The sequence below is a fragment of the Typopeltis vanoorti genome, chromosome 25 (genome assembly GCF_054136105.1).
Source record: "Typopeltis vanoorti isolate ZY-2024b chromosome 25, IOZ_Tvanoo_1.0, whole genome shotgun sequence".
NCBI lineage: Eukaryota > Metazoa > Arthropoda > Arachnida > Uropygi > Thelyphonidae > Typopeltis > Typopeltis vanoorti.
Genome location: NC_143573.1, coordinates 35,822,262 through 35,846,982, shown reverse-complemented (window position 1 = coordinate 35,846,982; position 24,721 = coordinate 35,822,262). Strand labels below are relative to the sequence as shown.

The 24,721-nt window shown below is 38.4% G+C and overlaps 1 protein-coding gene across 2 annotated transcripts in view; it reads right to left on the bottom strand.

Annotated features, from left to right (window-relative positions):
- LOC150092664 (uncharacterized) overlaps positions 1–24,721 on the bottom strand; it is a 154,578-nt gene that overhangs the window by 90,782 nt on the left and 39,075 nt on the right. Inside the window, exons 2-3 of one of the 2 annotated variants that reach the window (XM_090414740.1) lie at positions 15,542–15,730; positions 10,863–10,937 (exon numbers count right to left, since the gene is read on the bottom strand). In XM_090414740.1, coding sequence (XP_090270866.1) covers positions 10,863–10,937; positions 15,542–15,730 — 264 coding nt within the window. The remainder of the gene's footprint in view (positions 1–10,862; positions 10,938–15,541; positions 15,731–24,721) is intronic. The other variant, XM_090414741.1, reaches the window with a different exon arrangement.

The window sequence follows — 24,721 nt, the reverse complement described above, 5'->3', positions numbered from 1 at the left end:
TTCTAAATTTTGCTAGTTGGTAAATTTTTCTCTGTCCTTTGTTTCTAATTGATCACACAGATCTTGATATGCCATGGCCTTTGCCACAACTCTTGGCTTCTTGCTTTCTCTCTGTACACCTCTGTCCTCTTCCACTTTGCCTTCCTCTTAGCTGTCACTTGTACATTATTATTCCATCACCAACCCTCCTTCTGCTCTCTAATCTTTCCAGATGTCTCACCAAGCACAGCTCAGGATTACTTTTGAATTATGTTTCCACCAATCTGGTACACTTTCCGGTCCATCTGAAATCCTCTAACACCCTCCCTAAAACGATTCCTCACACTCTCCTCTTTTAAGCGAAACCACTTAATTGTCTTCATCCCATGGCATCCAGAGGTTCTTATCTTTGATCTTATTTTAAAGTCTAACTTAAATTTTCATAAGTTACTGGCTTTCCCTTGTAATAACCATTTCAAGGTATAGAGGCACCTTGTAGAAAAGGTAATTCCATTCTACCAAGAACAGGCTTCTCTGTATGGAAGAAATCTCCAAAAGGGTCATTGTACATCTATTTTCCAACCAATCAGTTAAACTTATGAAGGCTTCTATAATGACAGCAACACTGAAAGAATGCATCTCTCAAACCAATTCCATCAAAAAAGTCTTCACAAAACAAACCAAGCCAGAACCTCTTTGCTAAAAACTCACTTTCACATTGGCTTTAACACAAATATTCACCTTGCAGTCTTCCAAGACCAGACATCCTATTCCTGACAAATCCATATTGCAACTACATCTGTCTGCATCCACTGCCCAAACTACACAAATTCTTTGCTGCCACAAGGGTGGCACCTTTGCATTTGAAATCCAATATAGCCTGCCAGAGAATGACTAATTTAGAATTTCTCCTGTTTGACATTCTTTGACTTAGTTTCCTCACCTTAGTTTTATGATAGTCATTTGTTGACTTAACTTGTTTCCAAAACAACCATTCTAACCTCTTCACATTCCTTTTCTTGAAATTACAATCTACAATCCAGCTATCTAAATAGTAAGATCATCCTGGGCAACCTCAAGATGCACAATTCCAACTGGCTCTAATCCAACACAACTAAGCTTGACAAGAAGCTGAAGTCTTTGCCATACATAATGACCTAACAAATGATATTTCATAGAAAGCCATCCTCCAACCTTGCATCCTCTGGCACTACAAAGTAGCCAACTAGATGAATTTCCATTCATTTTCTTTGTCTGACTTGTTTCCACCTGTGAACAAGTTGGAAAATTATTCTCACTGGTGAAGACCATCCCCAATTCAAGGCATAATCCTAGTCTGCTTTCCAGACACTGGTGCAACTGGAAGTGTACCTAAGCAGTTAAAGAAATTGAGCTTATCACAAGTGGCTTGTTTCAAGGACTCCAGCTTTATACTCTGCCTACAACACACACAACATGCAATTCAGTCATTAGAAGATACAAATCTGATTTCATAAAGGCTAACAGCAAAAAACTGCTATGTCCAAATGTGGACAATTTCTGCTCTGCATTTCCATTTCGCATCCAGATGGCACCACTATTTAATTCACCTAAAGATAAAACTGACCTAACACTTTTCCCTTAAACTCCTGTATTGATGACCAAGGGAAAATCACCTACCATGCCAGAATCCAAGCACCACATTCTTAATTTTTGCAAAAAGAAACTATTAAAAAAAATGAATAGCAATCTTCTGGCATCTCTCCAATTGTTCAAGCATTGTGCTCCAGAGCTGACACCCATCCTGCATAGCCTCTAGAATAATAGATATTCTATATATAGATGCATTTATCCTAATGCACAGAATCACTCATCTTATTCCACAAAAGGCGAGTACCATCAAACTGATGAATTGCCATTATCTCAGTCCTCTCTAGAATGGAGAAAATCAATAGCCAACTCCACTACTTAGAGGTCCACCAATTAATCAGCAACCACCAGTATGGATTCTGCCATTCAAGATCCACAGGTAATCTTGTAGCTCACATCACTAGACAGTCATGGAAAGATTTAGATAAACTTGAACTGTCACCTTTGACATTTCCAAAGCCTTTGACCATGGGTGCAGCATCATGGCACTGCTTAAATTGTCATCCTTCGGTTTCCCTACCACCCTCTAATTGGAAAACCAGCTTTCTGATCATTCTCTGCAAGTCATAGTAGATTGCTCTCTAGCTTTGCCATCAATGCTCAGGTGCCTCAAAGCTCTGTCCTATCACCTACTATGTTTATAAATGACCTACTAGCAATCATACCACTAATCCTACCCACAGCTTTGCTAATGGTACTCTCCACTCACTACTGATTTGACAAACCATGTGGTACTGACATTCCAGGCTACAAGATCTATAACCAGTGTCTTAAACAATGTTCATATTATCCTTAAAAGTGATAAGGACAACCTGGTCATCTTTAATGCCACCAAAAGTCTTGCCTTTTCTCTTCCAAAAAAATTTCAGTTTACCTAATCTTACCAACACAAATCAGATCTCTGCTTGGACTAATGTTTCTTCATGTAGCTTCATGTATGTCCTTCAAGTTTACCTTTACTTAATTTACATATTAAAAAATTGCTTTATTAAAAATATTTCATCCTCACCACAGACACACACCAATAACGATTTCTCATCTCACAGAAATGACGTGCAAGCATACAATTTATCTGTAGCGGTACTGCTCTGAGCAGTGGCAGATTCACTTGTCACGTGCAGTGACAAGTGAATATCAACAAGTCTAGCTGCAATTGGCCAAATGTGATAATTCTGACACTGAGTTAGATCAGTGCATTTGTTTTGTAATCTAAAGTGTTAATCTAACAATTCCAATTAATAACCATTCAATCAATGTCGAAACATAAGCTGTAACATGTATTGCATTTATATAATGTTGTAACCATTATTATTTATAAACAATTTAATTTTCATTTTTTCCTTGGGGTGCTGCAGTGCTTATGTACAAGCTGCCACTGGTATAGTATGAAATGAAATCCAAGGCATAAGGTATTGGAATATTGATAATGCATTTTTATATACAAATGCCTGGAGTATGAGGAATAGATTGAAAGTGGCATTGATGACCTCAGCATGTCCAAATATTGGAATAAGTGAAATATGGTTGACAGATGTGAAGATAGAACACTTAGCACATTTTGGAAAGTATAAATAGGGTGGAATGTTATTGACAAGTCATTCTCTCAAAAGGAAATTGCAGATTTATGGTTTGAGCATGGTGTGAAGAAGAGGCAGGCAAGACAAGATATTCAGTGGGAGGGGGTAGTTGTTATAAGCAAAGGAACACTGATGAGCAAGAAATTAGACAAGTTTTATAGGTTCAAGATGATCACAGGAAATTCACTATAGAAGTACAAGTTGGGAAGAGGAAATGTAGTGGTAAAGAAACACTAATTCTTGAGACAAGTGTCTTAGACAATTCGACGTTTCGACCTTTATGTCAAGGTCATCTTCTGGAGCGTACAAATATACACAAGAAACAAGCTATACTACAATCAAACTGGTTCGTTAAAGACACTGACCAACCGCTACTACAATTGTTGGCCTGACCTCTGGTGGAAAAAAAATACAAATTAAAAATAAAAAATAAATTATACATCAATGCTAGAGTCCTATTATTTGTGTTGTCTACTATATACATATATTAACATCATTCCAGCCAGTTGGAGTGGAATGGTTTCTAATACTAGCAGATTGGCTAGTCTTGACTTATGTTGAATCTTTCATATTAGGTTGGCTGAATGTGTGCCATAGAATTTTCATACCATCTTTGTTATTGATATTTGGGTGGTTTATCAGGATTTTGCAGGATTCCTTAAATTTTCTTTCGTACCAGGTGTTTGTGCACCGTAAGGAGCAGGTGCTTTTCCAGTTGATTTGGTGTAAGGTGTTAAGTGTGTGGTCTGAGAGGCCTGCTTCACCGTAATGGTTATATTTGATGTGTCTAATGTGTTCTTTCTTGCGTATAGGGATTGTCCGTCCTGTTTCACCAATGTACAGCAAGTTACAGGTGCAGCAGATGCAATAGACTCCAAGATGTGCTAACGGGAGGAGAGGATCCTTAGAGGAGCCGAATATGGTTTTCATTTTAGTGGGTGGTTTAAAGGTGGCATTGAGGTTAATGTTGTAGGATTCTGTTGATTCGTTCCGATAGCCCTTTAATGTATGGGATGCTATGGTTTTACTGTAATCTAGATTTGTTTTTGTTGTGGTTTTATAGAGTATTTTATTGACAGTATTTTTGTTATAGCCATTATTTATGAATGTCACTAATGATTTTTAGTTCTTGTTTTAGGGCTTGCTGGTTAGAGCAAATAGTTGTGGCTCTGTTTTTAAGGGTGTTAATGACTCCATATTTTTGTGCTAGGTGGTGGTATGAATTCACATGTATTGGCCCGTGTGTGTCGGTTTTCGGTAGACCATGAAGGATAGACTGCCTGAAAGAAGACTTAACTAGTGTCTAGGAATGGGAGCGAATTTTGGTTTTCAATGGTAAATTGTATGCGTTCGTGTTGTTTGTTTAGGTGGCGGAGGAACGTGTTTAGCGTTTGTTGCCCGTGCGGCCAGATCGCGAACACGATGTATCTGAACCAGACTGTCAGTCGTAGCGTAGCGGAATCAAGAGCCCTTTGCTCAAAGGTTTCCATGTAGAAGTTAGCGATTGGGGGATAATGGTGAGCCCATGGCTGTACCTTTCTTTTGTAGGTAGAATTTGTTTTGCCACACGAAGTAACCGGACTTTAGTACGTGGGCAAAGAGGGCTGTAATGTTGTGCGGAAATTTGTTCTGTAGTAGGAGAATTGTGTCATTGATGGGGACATTAGTGAAAAGAGCAGAAACGTCAAAACTGACTAATAAGTCTTCTTTGTCGAGTGTTATGTTTGATTGTTTATAAAGTGTTGTGTGTTTTTTTATGTAGGAAGGGGAATGACCTACCAACTCCTTGAGTGTTGCTGCTAATTTCTTGGCTAGGTGGTAATTGGGACTGTATTCGTTCCACGATTGGTCAAAGGGGCACATTGTGTATTTTCGGAACCCCATATATTCTGGGGGGGGGCGGGCGTAGTGGGGTTTGAGTTTTTTTTTTAACCGTGTCTGGTGGCCAAGAAGTGACGAACTTTAGTAGTTTGTTTTATCCTTTATTCTTTTTGTTGGGTTATAATTTACCATTTTATGTGTTGTTATCGGCTACTAGTTGGTTCATTTGTAGTATGTATGTTGACTCCTCAAGGACAACAGTGGCACTGCCTTTATCTGCTTTCGTTATGTTTTGTTTAGCTTTTAATGATTTAATTGCTGCTAATTCTGTTTTAGTCAGGTTGTTCTGTATGGTTTTCTTGGTATTTAGGACATTACTGGTTTCTAGTCATATTTTATCTGCTATATTGTTAGGTAGGGATCTGATGCCTCTTTCAATGTGGTAGATAAAATCCAATTTGTTTACCTTTTTCGGTGCTATTGCGTAGTTCAGTCCTTTATGCAGTAGCGTAAGTTTGCCGTTGTTCAGGGTGTGGCTTGATAGGTTAATCACATGGTTCTTGCTTGTCAGTGGTTGGTCGCTCCTTTTCTGTTGTTCGTTGTATCTCGGGGAGGAAGTCCTCTGAATGGATGGATTCCTGTGATTGGCTGCCATATTTTGCCGCACGGGCGACAAACACTAAACACATTCCTGAGCCACCTAAACAAACAACACAAACGCATACAATTTACCATCGAAATCGAAAACCAAAATTCGCTCCTATTCCTAGACACACTTCTTCCTTCACGGTCTACCGAAAACCGACACACACGGGCCAATACATACATGCGAATTCATACCACCACCCAGCACAAAAATATGGAGTCATTAACACCCTTAAAAACAGAGCCACAACTATTTGCTCTAACCAGCAAGCACTAAAACAAGAACTAAAAATCATTAGTGACACATTCATAAATAATGGCTATAACAAAAATACTGTCAATAAAATACTCTATAAAACCACAACAAAAATGAATCTAGATTACAGTAAAACCATAGCCATCCCATACATTAAAGGGCTATCCGAAAAAATCAACAGAATCCTACAACATTATAACCTCAATGCCACCTTTAAACCACCCACTAAACTTAAAACCATATTCGGCTCCTCTAAGGTTCCTCTCCTCCCATTAGCACATCCTGGAGTATTGCATCTGCTGCACCTGTAACTTACCGTACATTGGTGAAACAGAACGGACAATCCCTATATGCAAGAAACAGACATTAAATATAACCATTATGGTGAAGCAGGCCTCTCAGACCACGCACTTAACACCTTACACCAAATCAACTGGAAAAGCACCTGCTCCTTACACTGCACAAAAACCTGGTACGAAAGAAAATTTAAGGAATCCCGCAAAATCCTGATAAACCACCCAAATATCAATAACAAAGATGGTATGAAAATTCCAAGGATCTGGATGGCACACATTCAGCCAACCTAATATGAAAGATTCAACATAAGTCAGGACTCTAGCCAATCCGCTAGTATTAGAAACCATTCCACTCCAACTGGCTGGAATGATGTTAATATATGTATATAGTAGACAACACAAATAATAGCTCTCTAGCATTGATGTATAATTTTTTTTTCCCACTAGAGGTCAGGCCAACAATTGTGGTAGCAGTTTGTTAGTGTCTTTAACTGAACCAGTTTGATTGTAGTATAGCTTGTTTCTTGTGTATATTTGTACGCTCCAGAAGATGACCTTGACATAAGTCAAAACGTCGAATTGTAGATTTTAGTTATATTAAACTAAAGTTTTTAGTCAAACACGGTAGTTGTCTCTATAATTTCAAAAATGCTTTCGGATCACCATGCAAGCCTAAAAGAAAGGATGTCTTAGAGAAGATTCAGAGAGAATTAAAAGACCAAGTTTTAGATTTGGTCCTAGCATCAAAATCTAAGATATCCTTGCCCTAGGTAGTGAGTGACAACCTAGTCTTGAATCAAAAGATGAAAACATGTAGAAATATCAAGAAAAAAGGAATTTGCACAATTAAGGAAGGTGTTTAATGTTAGAAATAAGCTTGAGGCAGTTAAATGGGAGCTAGTTAAATGCTAACACTGACAAACTACACTGAAAGTTAGCAGCACATGGCTAAAGTGGAAGACTAAAAATCAAAGTGATGACTATTATTATTATTATTCAGGTCTCCAAGGAGTCTAAAGACTCATCGAGGGGAGGTCCCCCGAGAAACACAAAGTCTATCATACCACTCTTTAAACTCATTGACTGTTCTCGCACCCACCACTCCATCAGGCAATGCATTCCACGACTCAACCACCCTCCACACAAAGAAACCACTCCTTACCCTCTTGCTCACAGTTTCCTTTCGTAACTTCCAGGGATGGCTTCTTGTCATCACTCCTTCCTGCTGTTCAACCAAGTGAAAGAACTCCCCAGTGTCAACCCTGTAACCACCTCTCAACAGTTTAAGTCTCAATCATATCAGCTTTCCTTCTATCCAAACACTGCAGTCCACATTCTCTCAGCCGATCCTCATAACTATCCTTGTACAGTCTTGAAACTGTCTTTGTATCCTTTCCACAGTTAATTTATCCCCTTCAAATCCTGGGGACCAAATCTGAGAACAATAGTCCAAGTGTGGTCTGATCAGAGACTTATACAATGGAATGATAACCCTCTTATCTCTGCAGGTCAGTGTCTTTCTCATAATAGCAGCAATCCTCTGTGTTACCTTCACCACCTTTGCAAGGTGTTCCCTAAACTTCAGGTTTCTATCAATCATCAACCCCAGATCTCTTGTCTCCCCCACTTCCTCCAGTATAACTCCTCCCATAGAGTATGCAGCATCCCATCGATGTTTCCCAAACCTCGAGACCTTGCATTTTGCTGCATTAAACTGAAACCCCCATTCATTTGCCCATCTATCTAGCTTATTTAAATCCTCTTGCAGGGCTACCACATCTGCACTATTACTAATAATCCTTCCCAGCTTCACATCATCTGCAAACAACTGAATATCTCCTGCAATCCACTGGCTATATCATTGATATAAAGGTTAAACAATATAGGTCCTAGTACTGAGCCCTGTGGGACCCCACTTGTAACCCTCTGTCTCCTGGAAACTGCTCCACCATACACAACTCTGATACCTATCAGACAGGTAATCCTGAATCCAGTTGACCAATCTGACATCCAGACCCATGTGCCGCAACTTAAATATCAGCTTATCATGTGGCACCCTGTCAAATGCCTTCACCAAGTCTAAGAAAATTGCAGTATATGCCTTTCACTCATCTAATGTTCTTGTAATTATTATAAAAGGCTAGCATATTGCTAAAACGAGAGTGTCTTTTCACAAATCCATGTTGATTCTCACAGATCATATTACCCTCATCTGCCCAATGCTGTATACAGTCCCTCACTACTTTCTCCAAGATCTTAACTACTGATGACACACAGACTGGCCTATAATTAGACACTTCCAGTCTGTTACCACCCTTATGCAATGGCACTATCTTACCTTCCTTCCATTCCCTGGGCACTTTTGCCCAAGCCAGACTTTCATTGAAAAGCCACGTTAAAGGCACTGTCAATTCCCTAGCACATTCTCTCAAAACTCTTGAAATACCATCCAGTCCCACAGCTTTACTGACATCCAGAGTACTCAGTATCTGAAATACACTCCTCCTGTACCTCCAGACCTCGAACCAGTCCTATCCCTCTAGCATTAAAACAGACTCCTCTAGGATGAAATACTCCAATAAAGTGTTCATTGAACAATTCCACTATGTCCTCTGCATCAGTCACTATTCCCATTTTTATCCCACAATATCATTCTTTCAGTCATTTCTCCTCCTAATGGCCACATAGCTAAACAATTCCCTAGGATTTTCTTTGGATTTTAGGACCAATCTCCTCTCATATTCCAGTTTCGCTTTCCTTACCACACTAGTCACACTTCTGGCCTGTGTCTTATATTCCTCATGCATCTCTTCACCTGTCTCCTTATCTCTTCCATAGCCTCTTTTTCGCATGCAATTCCTGTAATTTTGTTTGTCATCCACTTTACTCCAAATTGTGTCTTCTTCACTCGTGGTATACAACTTACCATTGCTGATAACAAATATTCTTTCACAATTTCCCCACGCACTAGTGATATCCCAGCCTTCCAATTCCTCCCTCCATGAAACTTCCTGAAGTTGACGTCTAAGACTTATAATCACCTGCCTTATAATTCCACATAAGTTCCCATCTCTTTGATACTCCTGCATGTCTATTCATTTTCCAAGTCAACACCATATGGCCACTCTCTCCAACTGGTGGGAGAGACGTCAACTCAGTTATTATCAACTCTTCTGATGCTATAACCAAATCCAAAACTTTTGAACCTCTTGTTCCCTGTTACATGTTGCCTAAGACATTTGTCCCTCAAGAATTCTAGAAATTCCATTCCCCTATTGCTACATGCATCTTCCTCTCTCCAATTTATACTACTGTAGTTAAAATCTCCCATAACAATCATTCTTGCACTTGCAAAACTTAGCTGTCTAAACATCTCCTGGTCCCCATCCTCTGTGCTCCTAGGTCTATAGCAACACCCCACTAAATATCCTGTCTTGCCCACCTCTACCTCACACCATACGCTCTCAAAATCATTCGTCTCACTTCCAAATTCTCCACTCTTAGAGGAGATAAGTCATCACTTATCATAAGCAGTACCCCACCACCACGCTTTCCCCTCCTATCCTGACAAAAAATGCTATACCCAGCGACTTCTATTCCTGTTATATCCCCTTCTGTCAACCACGTCTCAGTGATCGCAATAATTTTTGGCCAGGCTGATGCTATCTGCACCACCAATTCCTCTCACTTATTCCAGATACTCCTGGAATTAGTATAAAGCAGGAAGTTGTGGGCAGCAGAAGAAATGATTAGATGAAAATGATCTTCGAAATGAGGATCAGGTGACTAATGCACATTGAAGTTGTTTAATGATCATTGAAATGTCATCCTAGAAAAGGCTTTTCTGGAGGAATGAAGAGAGCTGAAGGTTTAGAAGAGCATTAAAACACATTTCAAATAGGTATTCTTGAAATGAAAGCGATGGGACTAGATGCAACTTTGCCACATTAAAAGAAAATGTGCTAAGCATTCTGAGAGCTGAATTGACCTGGCTCAACAAAAGTATCTACTGAGAGTGCCTATAGACACTCAGCTACTGAGAGCCATTGCATAATGGATGTAGAATGGTGTCAGACCAATGTTCTTTTATAGTTAAAATTGGAAAGATTTCTTTTTGTTCAGGTCTGGTCTAATTAGGACCTGCATTTGTCAGCAAGTCAGCTGTTTTTATGCAGCTGACTAACTATTTGAACTTCAAAGAAATTCTAATTTCTCATTTTGTAATTTTTCCCATTCACTGCTTGAAAATCCTGCTGTTCAAGAAGTTTTAGTGTTGGATGCGATATTCTTTCCCTAATGGCTGTCTGCATAAGTTCAGGAATCACCTGACTATTAGCATTATCATAGCAAATGCAGAAACCAATTGAGATTTTTTTTGGGCTTCTAATTTAAGATTTAACATTGCCAATTTCTAATTAATACTTATATTTCTATAAAAACTTGTGTTCAGCAAAATCTTGAATTGGCCTTGATTAGACCTTAATCCCTGAACTCTTACCAAAAATCTTAATTGTTGCCTCCATTGCTTATCTTTATTTCTATTGACTGTTAAATAACTAATTTGTCCTAATTCCTTGGATTTGCAATCAAATTTTAAACAAACATCTGTATTTACTTTAATGAAAGGTTAGATTTACATAAAGATCTTTCATTTCTTACCATTTTGCGAATAACCATGAAAGCTACAGCAGAAGAGAACTGCAAGGCAATTACAAGGAATAGGCCAACAATGTGCTGAAAATATTTTAGAAAATGCAGAGATCAGAATTCAGAGTTAAATTTAGTTGAAACATTTGGAAATTTATATGCAAATTTTAGAGTTTCTGCGGTGTCTGTCAATACTAACAAGCAAAATGACAAACTAATCTGACAAACTGATTAGTAGACATGCCAACCATTACAAATAGAACAGATTACTGTTTTGGATTAACATGTTTTACTGCCCCTAATTAGTTGTCAGGTTTTAGTATGACATCTGATAGCAAATTAAATATAACCATGATAAAGTTCAGTTCAGAATAAATAAGGATAAAAATAAGATTTAATATTCAAAAGGTGTCAGACCAATGTTCTTTTATAGTTAAAACTAGGAGCTCAGCCCCCTAGATGCCTATGGTGAGAATATATTGTTGGAAGTAGAGGAAATAAGAGATCTGGAGGTGATAGTGGATAAGGATCCAAAATTTAGGGGACACATTGCCAAAATTGTGAAGACAACACAAAGGCTTCTGGGAATGATGCCGATGACATTGACGTGTAGAAGTAGGGAGATTCCTGTTCCATTGTATAAGGAATATTGTGCCCAGATTTGTCACCGAGTTTTCAGAAGGATGAAGAGATGTTGGAAAGGGTCCAGAGGAGACTGACTAAGGTAGTTTGACCTCTGGAATGTCAAGTATAAGGAAAGATTGAGAAGATGTAATTTTCAGAGTCTGGTGGACAGGAGGAAGAGGGAAGATATGATAGAGACCTACAAGTTGGTAAGGAGTTATTATAGGATCAATGCTGGAGAAGTTTTTACAGAGAATAGTGGGAGATCAAGGGAGAACCAGAGGTCATCCCTAGAAACTGTATAAAGAGGGTGTGAGAGGCAGGTTTTTTTCCATGCAGAGTTGTGAATGATTAGAATGCCTTGCGTGAGAATGGTGTCTGCAAAGAGTTCAAAAGTGTTAAAAACACTGTATGATGAGCTGTGTGTGATAAAAGGACCTCCCAGATGAGTCCGACTCCATGAGGTCTTGGGGTGGTAATAATAATTTGATATATACAGCAATTCTTGAAAATTTAACCCCTGCATACAAGTTACCTGTATTTGAAATAGTTAACTGTTATAAATATTCAATGTTATAAATATTCAATGTTATAAAAATTGAATGACTAAGATAAGCACTACTGTTGCAGCATATGTTATTATTAAACAAGACCTCATGGAGTCAAAGACTCATCTAGAAGGTCCTTTTATCTCACACATCTCATCATACTGTGTCTTAAACACATTCAAACTCCTTGCAGACACCACACTCTCAGGCAAGGCATTCCAATCACTCACAACTCTGCACGAAAAAAATCTGCCTCTTTATACAGTTTCCAGGGATGACCTCTGGTTCTCCCACTATTCTCTGTAGAACTTCACCACCATTGACCCTATAACAACCCCTTACCAACTTGTAGGTCTCTATCATATCTCCCCTCTTCCTTCTCTCTAGACTCTGAAAATTACATCTTTTCAATCTTTCCTCATACTAGACATTCCAGAGGTCAGAAACTACCTTAGTCAGTTGCCTTTGGACCCTTTCCAACATCTCTTCATCCTTCTGAAAACCAGGTGACCAAATCTGGGCACAATAGTCCATGTGTGGCCTAATCAAAGCCTTATACAATGGAACAAGAATCTCCTTACTTTTAAATGTCAGTGTCCTCCACATCATTCCCAGAAGTCTGTTGTCTTCACAATTTTGGCAATGTGTCCCCTAAATTTTAGATCCTTATCCACTATCAACCCCCAGATCTCTTATTTCCTCTACCTCCAACAATATATTCTCACCAAGCATAAATTCTGCATCTCATCTTTGTTTTCCAAATTTTAAAACTTTACATTTTGCAACATTGAACTCACATCCCCATTTGCTTGCCCAATCACTCAATTTATTCAAGTCTTCCTGTAAGGCCATAACATCTTCACTACACTTCATGGTTTGTCCCAACTTTACATCATCTGCAAACAACTGAATATCTCCATCCAAATCTTCACCTATATCATTAATATACAAGTTAAATAGTAATGGCCCTAAAACAGACCCCTGAGGCACTCCACTAGTGACTCCTTTTCCTGGATATTGCACCCCCATACACAACTTGTTGATACCTATCAGATAGCCAGTCTCCAATCCAATGCACTAATCTAATATCCAACCCCATCTGCTCTAGTTTGACTCAACTTATCATGAGGTACTCTATCAAAAGCTTTTGCAAAATCCAAGTATATTACTGTGTATCTTTCTCTGTCCAAGGAAGCAGTCACTTTATTGTAATAAGTAAGTAGATTACTAAAACATGACCTCCCTTTAGCAAATGTTGATTAGTTATGTCAGAGCAATGAGATTCCTTAGTCTGCAATAAGATATCAGTGTGTACATCAACAGCTAAAGGTGATTTTGCAGCACATATCCCAGTGCATCTGAACTGAATGAAGTTTGTATTAGAATACAAAGCATGCAGCTTTCAAGAGCAGCAAGTAGCTTAGTTATCTACAGCTGAGACATGCAAGTATAGTTATTCCTTGGTTTCCTGTTAAATTATATTATCCTTTGGTAAAACTTTAAACAATGAAGATTGTGTATACTTTTCAAAGCAAGAAAAGGAGGTCTAGTTAAAATGCTAGACAGTAAACCATGTTTGTCTCTTCCATCTTTAAGCAGTGTTTATATCTCAAGAACAAAGGATTGAACTTGTATAATAAAGTATGTTATAAAAAAACTTTTGTTTTGTGCCTTGCTGCAGCACACTCACTGGTAGTTACCAAATTAATGTGGAGATTTCAGTAGGAGAAAAGGGTAGAACAAGAGATCATCCTTATTCATACATTCTAAGGGAATGAGAAGCAGGTTCTTTACCTGCTGAGTGAAATGCATTGCCTGAAAGTGTGGTGCATACAGAAACTGCATGGGTTTAAAGGAACAGATCTCTTTGCATGAGTGTGGCCCTCTCACAATGAGGTGACTAAATGGAGGTCTAATATGGAAAGCGATGTCTGCACTGATTTACCATCAGTATCTCTATGTCAAATTCCCACCAACGAGACTTCAAATTCCTAAGCCTGTCTAGTGTTCCATAATGCATATCAATGTCTGAATGTGCACACTGTTAGACACTGCTATGCAAGCAAGCCAGTGAAGTTAGCTTCCTCTATATGTAGCCTAGTTATGAAGATATACATGCAAACTTCCTAAACAGGCCACCATCTTCCCAATGACTACTACCTTCAAGTTTTCAAAACTGAAGAAATTCCTTTCATCTAACCACTCATCCACACCACATTTGTCATAGGTCCTGGACTGCTCATGCAAGGCTGATAAATATCTCCAGTAATGTCCCACATGGGAGGGTTATACTGGAGGAAGTAGTGGAGACAAGAGATCTGGGGTTGATTATTGATAGAAACCTGAAATTTAGGGGACATAACGAAGATGGGCAAGGTAACAGAGGATTGCTGTAATAATGAGCAGGTCACTGACCTGCAGAAATAAAACAGTTATTATTCTGTTGTATAAGACCATGATCAGACCACACTTGGACTATTGTTCTCAGATTTGGTCCCCAGGATTTGAAGGGGATAAATTAACTGTGATAAGGGTACAAAGGCAGATAAAGATGGTTTCAGGAATGTACAATGATAGTTATGAGGATCAGCTGAGAGAATGTGGACTGCAGAGTTCGGTGGATAGAAGGAGAGGCGATATGATTGAGACTTAAACTGTTGAGAAGTGATTACAGGGTTGACACTGAGGAGTTATTTCGCTTTGAACAGCAGGAATAGTGATGACAAGAGGCCATCCCTGAAAGTTACGAAAGGAAACTGAGCAAGAGGGCGAGGAGTGGTTTCTTTGCATGGAGGGTGGTTGAACCATGGAATGCATTGCCTGATGGAGTGGTGAGAGCAGGAAAGTCAATGAGTGGTACGATATACTTTGTGTTTCTTGGGGGGACCTCCCCTCGATGAGTCTTTTGACTCCATGGAGGCCTGAATAATAATAACTAAGGAAAAAACCTGCTAGTCGAGTTTAAATGTAGTCATTTGAAGACATTTGTCACAAGCCTTCATTCTTTTGTGCCTCCACATATGTAGAATTTTTAGAATCTTTGCAGAATGATTTCTCAGGAAGTTACATGGTGTTATCTTAAGATTTGGTGACTAAGAAATACTTCGTATTCAAAACTTAAATCTTGATAATGTCTTTCAAAACTGAGTAAGGCTCCAAAACAAAGGGTTTTTTGTCAACTTAGTACATTCATACCATAGGTGGTATAAGAATTTTTTGTATATTTTTACACTTTGTTCACTATAGCAGATTTCTAGACTGTTGCTATTTCATGCCTCTGAACAAGGTAGGTCTCCCATCAGACAATGAAATTCATCTTCCAACTGAATTGTCCATATCCAATCCATGTTCACAGTGGGATTCAAGCTCAGCTTGTTGGAATGTGGATTTTGCTGACCACTCATAGCCAACCAGGCATGCAATGAATCTAATTAAAAGAAACAAGTAAATGCTAATAACAAAATGGAAATTTTGGACAACTCAATTTAGTTACATAAAATTAGAAAAAAGATCACTTACCACAGGAACCATCCATATTATTTCATAACAGGAGCCACAAAATCCAAGTCCTCCAGTAACTGTTAGTAGGAAACCTGCTGATAAGATGCTTTTTACCACATTTTTAAGGGGTAAAAGTACAAGTGGATTAAGGGACTCTAGGGCTGTTTTAATTTTGAGGGATATAACTGTGACTGTCAACCCCAACAGCTGAAATATGAAAAAGCTTTATTATAGCTAATATAAACTAATATTCAATTTTAATTATAAGTTGCAGTGGAGGTCTCAGCTTATGTTCTATTTATGCTTTAAGTCAAATCATCTAATTTCAGTCACTTGCCTTTTTAGGCTCCTGTAATCCATTTTGAATTACAGGATAGATAGAAACTAGCAAAGTGCACAGTTTAAAGGGCATTATCTTATATCTTAGTCATTTTACTGTAAGAGGCAAGAGATTGATATTACTGAATGCAAGCACTGGAATGAAATTCAGAGTAATGAATTTTCATGCCTTTCATTCCCAAAGGAATAAAAAAATTTTAGCCCCAACACTTGGGAAGTTGATAGATTAGTGTTTATTTGATAGATGGTAGAATAAATTCTAGTCACTAAGAGGTAGTGTTCTAACCCTAATTAGGGATTTACAAATACATATTCCAATGGTATACAATTTCCAAGTATTCAATCCTATAGGAAATTCAGTTTCCTAGGGATACCATTAACTGGTTCTGTTCTAGGAAATGACATTTGCCTATTCAAGAACTACTGAAGAAGTTGGTTACCTCATAGCAACATTTAAGTGGTCAATTATTTTTCATGTTACTGTTCTGGTTGAAGTTATAGCTTCAACACAAATGCAGAAAACATTAAAGTACTGGCAATAATTAAGGATGGGGAGAATGAAAATAACTATGTCAAGCACTGCAGACTGGAATAGAAGGTATTTTCCTTTCAATGTCATGTTTCTGCGAAAGAAAAGTTGCTAATCAATTTTAATAACCAAAAAGCAATACTAATTTAAAATCATTCAAACTGATTAGATACTAAGAAATAACATTCTTGGTTTATCCTTTATTGAAAATGTAAGCAAACGGTTTGCATGCAAAGTATTTTTGCAACTAAGATATGTATATTGAAGCTAATCACTTCACATTAATTGCTTTAGTATCCCATAATACAAAGTATACATTCTTTTGGGTGTATATAATACAAAGCATTATGACAAGGGCCAAGACTAATTTTGACTGTTAAGGTCTCAGTGGGAGCCAAACCCAGAAGTGATAAAGGTTGAAGTAATGTAGAAGCCATTTATTTCCCATATAAAAGTAGGGAAAAAGGGGATCAATTGTTTGATGCTATTGGCACATTCTCCCTCGAGTCTTTGGACTCCTGGAGGTGTCACATAATAAAAACTCAGAATCAGAGCTAGTTGAAAGCTTTTCCACTTTGTTGCAAATTAAAGATGCCAAGAAATTTTAGTTTATCCTTTATCCAAATAAAAGCAAATAGTTTGCATGTGAAATATTTTCATGACTAGACCATTTGTATATAGAGGCTAATGACCTCACATTAATTGCCTTAGTATCCCATAATGCATAGCATTATACATGCCTCAGGTTGAAAACTGGTCTAGATGGTAGCTCTTCCTATAATGTTTATATACAACCAGAAGGATGTGTGCTTTGCATTATGGGATACTAAGGCAATTAATATGAAGTCATTAGCCTCTATATACAAGCAACTCAGTTGTGAAAATACTTCATGCACAAACTGTTTACTTTTGCTTGGATAAATGATAAACCAAGAATATAATTTCTTGGCATCTAATTTATAAAAAACTGGAAAACTTAATAGGATATCCAACTTAAATTTGAGAAAACGGGATTGGTTGGATGGTATAGGAGTTAAATATAGAAAATTAATTGCCAGCCTGGCCGGCAAAGCCAAGTGGTTAACATATCCGCTCTCCAGCCAAAAGGCTGTGGGTTCGAATCCCACCGTGGGCATGGATGTTCATGATTTTCTATGAAAATACTACTGGTTGTGGTCGGTGGTAGATGGCATTGGTGTAGATGACAAAAGTAGTTAGTGGTAGAGATGGAGAATTGTGAAGTAGGTGCCCTCCCTCAATGAGTCTTTGGACTCCCTGGAGGTGTCATGTACTTGCCAACTATCTGCACTATTGGACTGCCTGTAAAATGGTAACCTTTGCACTGATTTCTTTGGCCATTCAAGATGTCAGTAGAGTTTCTTCAATTGTTTCAAGGATGTAGTGTACCAACCTTATGTGATAAGTCTTCAAATTTTTTGATTCCCATGTCCAGTGGCTGTATCAGGGATGGCGTTAGCAGGAAGAAATTCAAGTTGAATGCTTTTCATTTTTATCTCCCACGATTAGTCTCTACTCCATGGAGCCCTGGATAATGATAAGCAATAGGTTCTATGATTCAAGTTGTTGCCAATTGGATTGTGTATGAATGATATTGGAAATCAAAAATCTCGTTTGTTTATGCAAAAGAGCAATAAAGGATGCTTTAAATCTTTGCCTACCCATACTGCAAGTCTAACATTACTAGTTTAATGTGGTGAAATACAAGGTTATGTATACACTTTGAAAAAATTACAAGCTATGTATTATCACACCTCCATGGAATCAAGAGACTTGCCAGGAGGTTTCATATGCATAGCTCATACCTCAACTTAAATGCATTTACTGTCCCCTGCACTCACTCTCAAGAAATGCATTCCAATCTTCCACCACTCAATTCCAACTATTAACCATTACTCACAGGATGTATAGTGCAGAAAACTGAGGCTGAGGATTTGGATGATTATTAACAAGAAGTTTAGTAGACTTATAAAAGTAGCTTCTTTTGCCATGCCTTTATCCCATGTTAAACAGGGTCTTCGTTCCCATCTTTAATCTTCTTCCCCAGGTTCTCCAGTCCAGGGAGTCTTCCCTACTCCATCCTTTCTCCCTAAGGTCCTCTGCCACCTTATCCCTCCACCTGAGCTTGGGCCTGTCTCTTTTCCTCCTTCCCTCCACTCCACTTGTTTGCCAACATACTCCTCACTCCTCTACATGACCGAACCACCTCAGCCTGCTTTTTTGTACCTTCTTACTGATCGGTCCCACCTTGACCGTCTGATGTAGTCATTCCTTATCCTGTCCTTTGTCACACCACTCATCCATCTGAACATCTGCATCTCTGCCAGCTCCAACTTCCTCTCCTGTGCCTTTGTTATAGGCCACATCTCTGCACCATGAAGTGCATGGACACATGGCCTATAACAAAGATAGCTAAAATAGCTTATTGGATTACCTGGATGAACACCATCAGATTTGGCTAAATCTATAAGAATTAGATCTTAATGTATTTGGTATGAGTCAATGAGAGCATGTTACTAGAATGAAAAGTAATGAGAAATGAAGATCTCTTTAGGAAAGAAGACATACAAAATATCCCACCTTTCAGAGTGATTCATGTCATTCATCTTGAAATGAAGATGGAAAAAAGATAATGAAAGCAGATAAAACAGAATGTGTAAAGGTTAGATATAAAGCTGGATAGTTAGGTGTGCATGTAGTTGGGTACAGGGAATAAATAGGATAGGGAGAGTGAAGGGCCATGATCAAGGATCAAGTTGCTAAGAGGTGGACTGGTTATAAATTAAAACATTACTCCTGGCATCTATAATGCATGCAGCATGAAAAATAAAGGGGAAGCAGTTCATTTGCTTAATTAGCAAATGAAACATTTAGAAAAGGGTAAGGACAGAGAGATCCATGTTGACAGAATCATGGAACACAAGATGCAATACAAGGGGAAAAATAGGTTGAGGCAGTACAGAAAGGTGAACAGATTTAAGATGCTGCTATAAACCTGAAATGCAGCAGATAAGTCAGGCCTAGAAAGTAGTAATAATTGATAACATTAATAGCAAATATGGAGTGAAATGACACTGGAACAAAAATGAATCTGGTTTCTCCTAGACAATATATAATGGATTGTTCTTAAATCAGAGGATGCAAATGAGAATAGAGCATCAAATTTCTCCAGGTTAGAAAGACCAGGAGGATCATCTGCAAAATTCTTCCTCACAGCCTCATTTTCCAATGCCTCCCATTTCACACAGTATAGCTGCTTAGGCCTACTAGCGTTGATGGTAGCATCTGGTTTCTGAAGCCGTAGAGTGCACACAAGGTGGTAGTCAGTTGAGTTCTGCCCCTCTTCTCACATGAAGATCCAACACTGAGGATCTTCATGTGAGAAGAGGAAAGTAGGTCTGCTGAGACTATAAAGAAGTCATTCAGAGACCTTTGTTCTAGTGTATCCCTGTGCCAGGTATACTTATGGACTTCTCAGTGCTGGAAGAAGGTATTCCTTATGTACAAGCTGTTAGTACTACAGAAGTCCAATAATTTCAACCCATTCACATTGAGGTCAAGGGTGCCGTTCCTCCAACCACACCCCCTCCATGTCTGCCACCCTGTCAAAAGCAGCATCCACTTCCTCTGGGAAGTGGAATATTCTGACTCCAGATTAGGTGCACAGGCTTGCACCACAGCCAAATCATGGTTTTTCATCTGAAGCTTTAACACACATACCCGTCTCCCAATGGGATCCACTCAGCAACACAGTCCGACAGCTGGGGGCTTGCTAGTATCCCCACACCCGTCTGAGCAAACATTGTCGGGCTCACACCAGTGTAGTAGAGCTTCCACCCCTTATCCAGGTCGACAGTTCCAGAGCCTCTCCTCTTGGTCAAAGAAAGCCCGACCAAGTCTAGCCGGTAGCGCTTGGCTTCCTCGACCAGTTCCAACTCCTTCCCTGTCAGAGAAGTTCCAGTTGCTTAAAGCCATAGTCTGGTGCCGTTGTCGCTGCCATTTCCGTCCTTTTGCTGAACCATTTCTTTGTGCTGCTCCCAAACACCTCCCCAAATGGGTAGCAGGCCCATTGATGGAGTTTCCTCTAACAGAGTGCTGTTTAAAAGAGACTAACATTTTTCGAAAGGGTTCCCTCTGCCTAAAACCCGAACTCCCCTTGGTAACCTGCACAATGGACGATACGGTATGAACATTTTTTGATGGCCTGATCATGTTACAGTGTTTGATAATGTCCTGTTAGCACAAGACAAAACGACACAGCAAAATAGGAAAGATTCCCTCTAATAGCATTTAGGGGAAGGAGCAAGAAAAGAAAGAAGCAAGGGAGGAAGAGGAGGGACCAGTCTACAGATAATATAACAGATGTATATTACATGAAGGCATGGTCCAGCATCAGGTACCTCGGGTTTGCCATTCCCATACTCACTAAAGTGAGCCCCTGAGGAAAAAAGTATATTTCTCAATAAATTATATTATGAATTCTCCTACTCAAATTTCTAGTTACTATCACCATGATCTTCACATCCTGGCAATAGTAACTCGCTCCCTGTGGTAAATAACAGGTCTGCCCAAGCTTCAGCATCACTATACTGAAGACCAAGAAAAACAAGTAGTTTTATTGTATCACCCAATAAGGTACAGAGACATTTGCAGTCTGTAATATATTTCTTAATTTCCGAGATAAAAATGGCACTAATAAATCACATCTCCCTCCAAATGAAACTGCTGACCATGTTTCCAGTGCAGCATATGGTTTTGCTTGACACCCCATTGTGAATGTGTTAAAACTAAGAAATATATAGTGAATGTGTTTCAGATATTATGGAATTCAGTTGAAGAGAATTAGCATTTCAACTCAACTGTTAGCTTGAGTTTGTCTTGCACGATCTTTTGTTAATACTGGACCTCAATCATATGTACTTCTTCATAGCTGCTCTATCTCTACTGGGCTACTATTGCCGTCTGTTTCACACTCTGCTTTTACTTCTCATTAGTCATTTGGGAAGGATTGTTCATTACATATCTCAAGTCTTGTAAAAATTACTGAGAATTTTTGCTTGAAATAATGGGAAAGAAGATGAAGTTATTTGGGTGGATGACTGATGATGCACACAAGGAACTCTTCAATGCCAAAAGTAGCGTTAACAAATACAACTTCTTGGTAGGTCATACCATTGTTTTTTCTGAAAACTTTAGTTTCCGAAAATCCCTGCATATATCTTGCACTGCGATTTTTTAGCTTTTTTTACATAAAAAAGCTTAAGTGTCAAAATATCACAGAGTTAAAGGATAAACTTCACATGGTTATTTTAATAAGAACCTTGCAATTGGAAAAGTTGCATGAAAAATTAATATCTGATCAAGTGTAGGTATAGATAGATACAGTATTGGAAATTATGTAATAAAGCTAGTGACATAGGCCTATCTTCTGCCACCTCAAATCACTTCTTTAAATACAAAGATATGAAATTCAATACCTGATTCAAGTTACATTTTATAGGTTACTCCAAAAGTAACCTATTTTTGGTTACTCCAAAAAAAATAGGTTACTTCAAAAATTAAGCAAGACTTAACTGACCAAGCATGCTATTAGAATCAAATCAACAAGCAGAACTTTTCAAGCTACAAGAATAAAATTTACTGACAAAAGGCATGAGGATGTCCATATTTTATGCAGAATTCTTTATATAGAAAAATGGAATTAGGATTTTTCTTCAATTTTGGAACTTGGTAGCAGTCAATCTTTCACATAAAAACAGAAAAGGGCTTTTTCTGTAGCACACTGATGGTGACAGAAAAATCTTTTTCCTAATCTTATCTGATCCACACAAGTTGCAAGATAGCACATAAATGCAGTGTTTGGGTAAGCAGGCATAACATCCAGGCTGGCATGTTGGCCAAGTGGTTAGCATATCCACTCTGCAGCCAAAAGGCTGTGGGTTCAAATCCTGCTGTGGGCATGGATGTTTGTAATTGAAAATACAAGTGAACTGCATCTTCAGACATTAACTGCAGTTAATGTCTGTAGATGCAGTTCACTGCAGTTGGATTTGAGTGGTTGAGACAGTTGTAGAGTAGGTACTCTCCCTTAAGTCTCTAAACTCATTGGAGATGTCACAATCTCCTGACCAGCTAGTTTGTTTTGGGGAAAGGGCTGTTCCCAAGAATAGGTAGATGGAATGAAAGAGGAAGAGAAGTTGCTTTAGCAAGTTGAGCCAGACAAATGGTTGACCAAAGGCTGCTCTAGTCTTCAAAGTAGGTGTTTTGGGTTTAATGGCACAAGGACAGTTATGGTTATACTGTACCAATCAGTGGTGTAGCTAGAGCTTTTGGTGCCTGGAGCAGTCCCTGAGTTTGCTGCCCCTCTCAATACATACCAAAAATAAGAATATAAAGTCTAAACTATGTATAGAGAAATAAACTAAAACAGTGTTTATTTTTGAAATAAAACTTAATTTCAACATTCTAAAGTGTTATTTTTCTTGCTTTTCTGTTAGCAAAATTGATGACATTGGCAAAGTCTATTTCATAATAATGTAAGTAATTCTTAAGTTTTATTTAGAACTTAAGCTAACAACACTTACAATCATGAGAAAAATTCACAGGAGTATTACAATATTTGGAAATGAGTTCGAGACTATTTTAGAATTAACTGCAAAAGTTCAAAAAGGTTCAAAGTGCTGTCCGGGGTGGACCGCCCACTAGCTACGCCTCTGGTAGCGAATACACAATAAGGGACAGGTATAAAATCTGCATGAAATAAATCATGTAGAAAGATATAAAAGGAGTAAAAAATAAGAAAAATTCATAAAAATATTGGTATTATCTTAAGATCCATGGAGTCACTTATCTAGGAAGTGATTTGGCATACAGCTCCTACCATGCCTTGAACACATTCAAATCCTCTGAAGACACCACACAAGCAATGCATTCCAGTCATTAACTACATGTGCAAAAAACCTTTTCATTCACTTGCTTAGACCCACTTTATACAGCTTTTTCTCTAGGGAGAAGAGGGATAATCTTTTCTTCTCCCTAGTCTTCCAACATTGTATGAAAAAACCTCTTCATTGTGTCCTATAACAGATCTGCCCTTATTTTTCATTACCTTTATCATTTCTTCATATTCATCATTCCAGAGATCAGAAACCATTTTAATCAATTACCTCTGGACCTTCATCTCATCCTTTTGAAAAACAGGTGACCAAATCTGTGCACAGCCTATATGGCCTAATCAGAACCAGAATCTATAAATGTCATCTGCATTATTGCCAGAATGCATTATCCTCACAAATTTGGCAATGTCTTAAATTTTAGATCCTCATCTACCATAAAAGATCCGATTTCTTCCACCTCTAACAATATCTCTTCACCAAGAGGTTCTGCATCTAGTCTGTTTCTCAAATTTTAAATCTTACATTTTGCAATAATGAACTGGTATCAGTGATGTAGCTAGGGGGCAGTCTGCCCCAGGCAGCACTTTGCTGCTTAAGAAATCCTGCCATACTGACTATAGAACAGCAATTGAGTGATGAAATAGACTTTGCCAATGTCAGATGATTTTTTTAACAGAAAAGCAAGAAAAATAACATTTTAGAATGTTGGAATTAAAATACTTTGTATTTTTGGTGTATATTGAGAGGGGGTGGCAAAAGCTCTAGCTACACCACTAACTGGTATTCTCACTCCAATGCACATTCACTGTCTATTCAAGTCTTGTAAACTACAAAGATCTGCTCTACTCAATTTGTCCCAACTTGGGATCTGCAAATAGATATCCCCATTCACATCTTCCTCAATATTATTAATTTGAGACCTCCAGGGAGTCCAAAGACTCATTGAGGGAGAGTGTGCCGACAGCATCGAATGATTGGTACCCTACTAACTGTGCTCAAACTTGCTAAACTGAGCCATTAGTAGCAGAGGCTCTACCAATCAACCAACCTTTGCCAGCAATTAACATAGCAGTGGCCCTAAAACAGACTCCTGAGGTACACCACCAGTGACTCTTGGGATATTGCTCTATACAGAACTTGATACCTAACAGCCAATCTCCAATCCAATACACTAGTCTAATATCCAACCTCATGCACTAGCTTGACTATCAACTTATACAATAAATTATCAAAGCCTTTGCAAAGTTGAAGGCTATTACTATTCATCCATTTCCAACATCTAATGCTGCTGTCACCCTATTGTAATAAGATTACAAAAACATGACCTCCATTTAGCAAATCATGCTACCCAAAGATTGTCAACCAATACTGGATCCTTATTTTCAGCTTCTTTAACACTGAAACACCTGACAGATT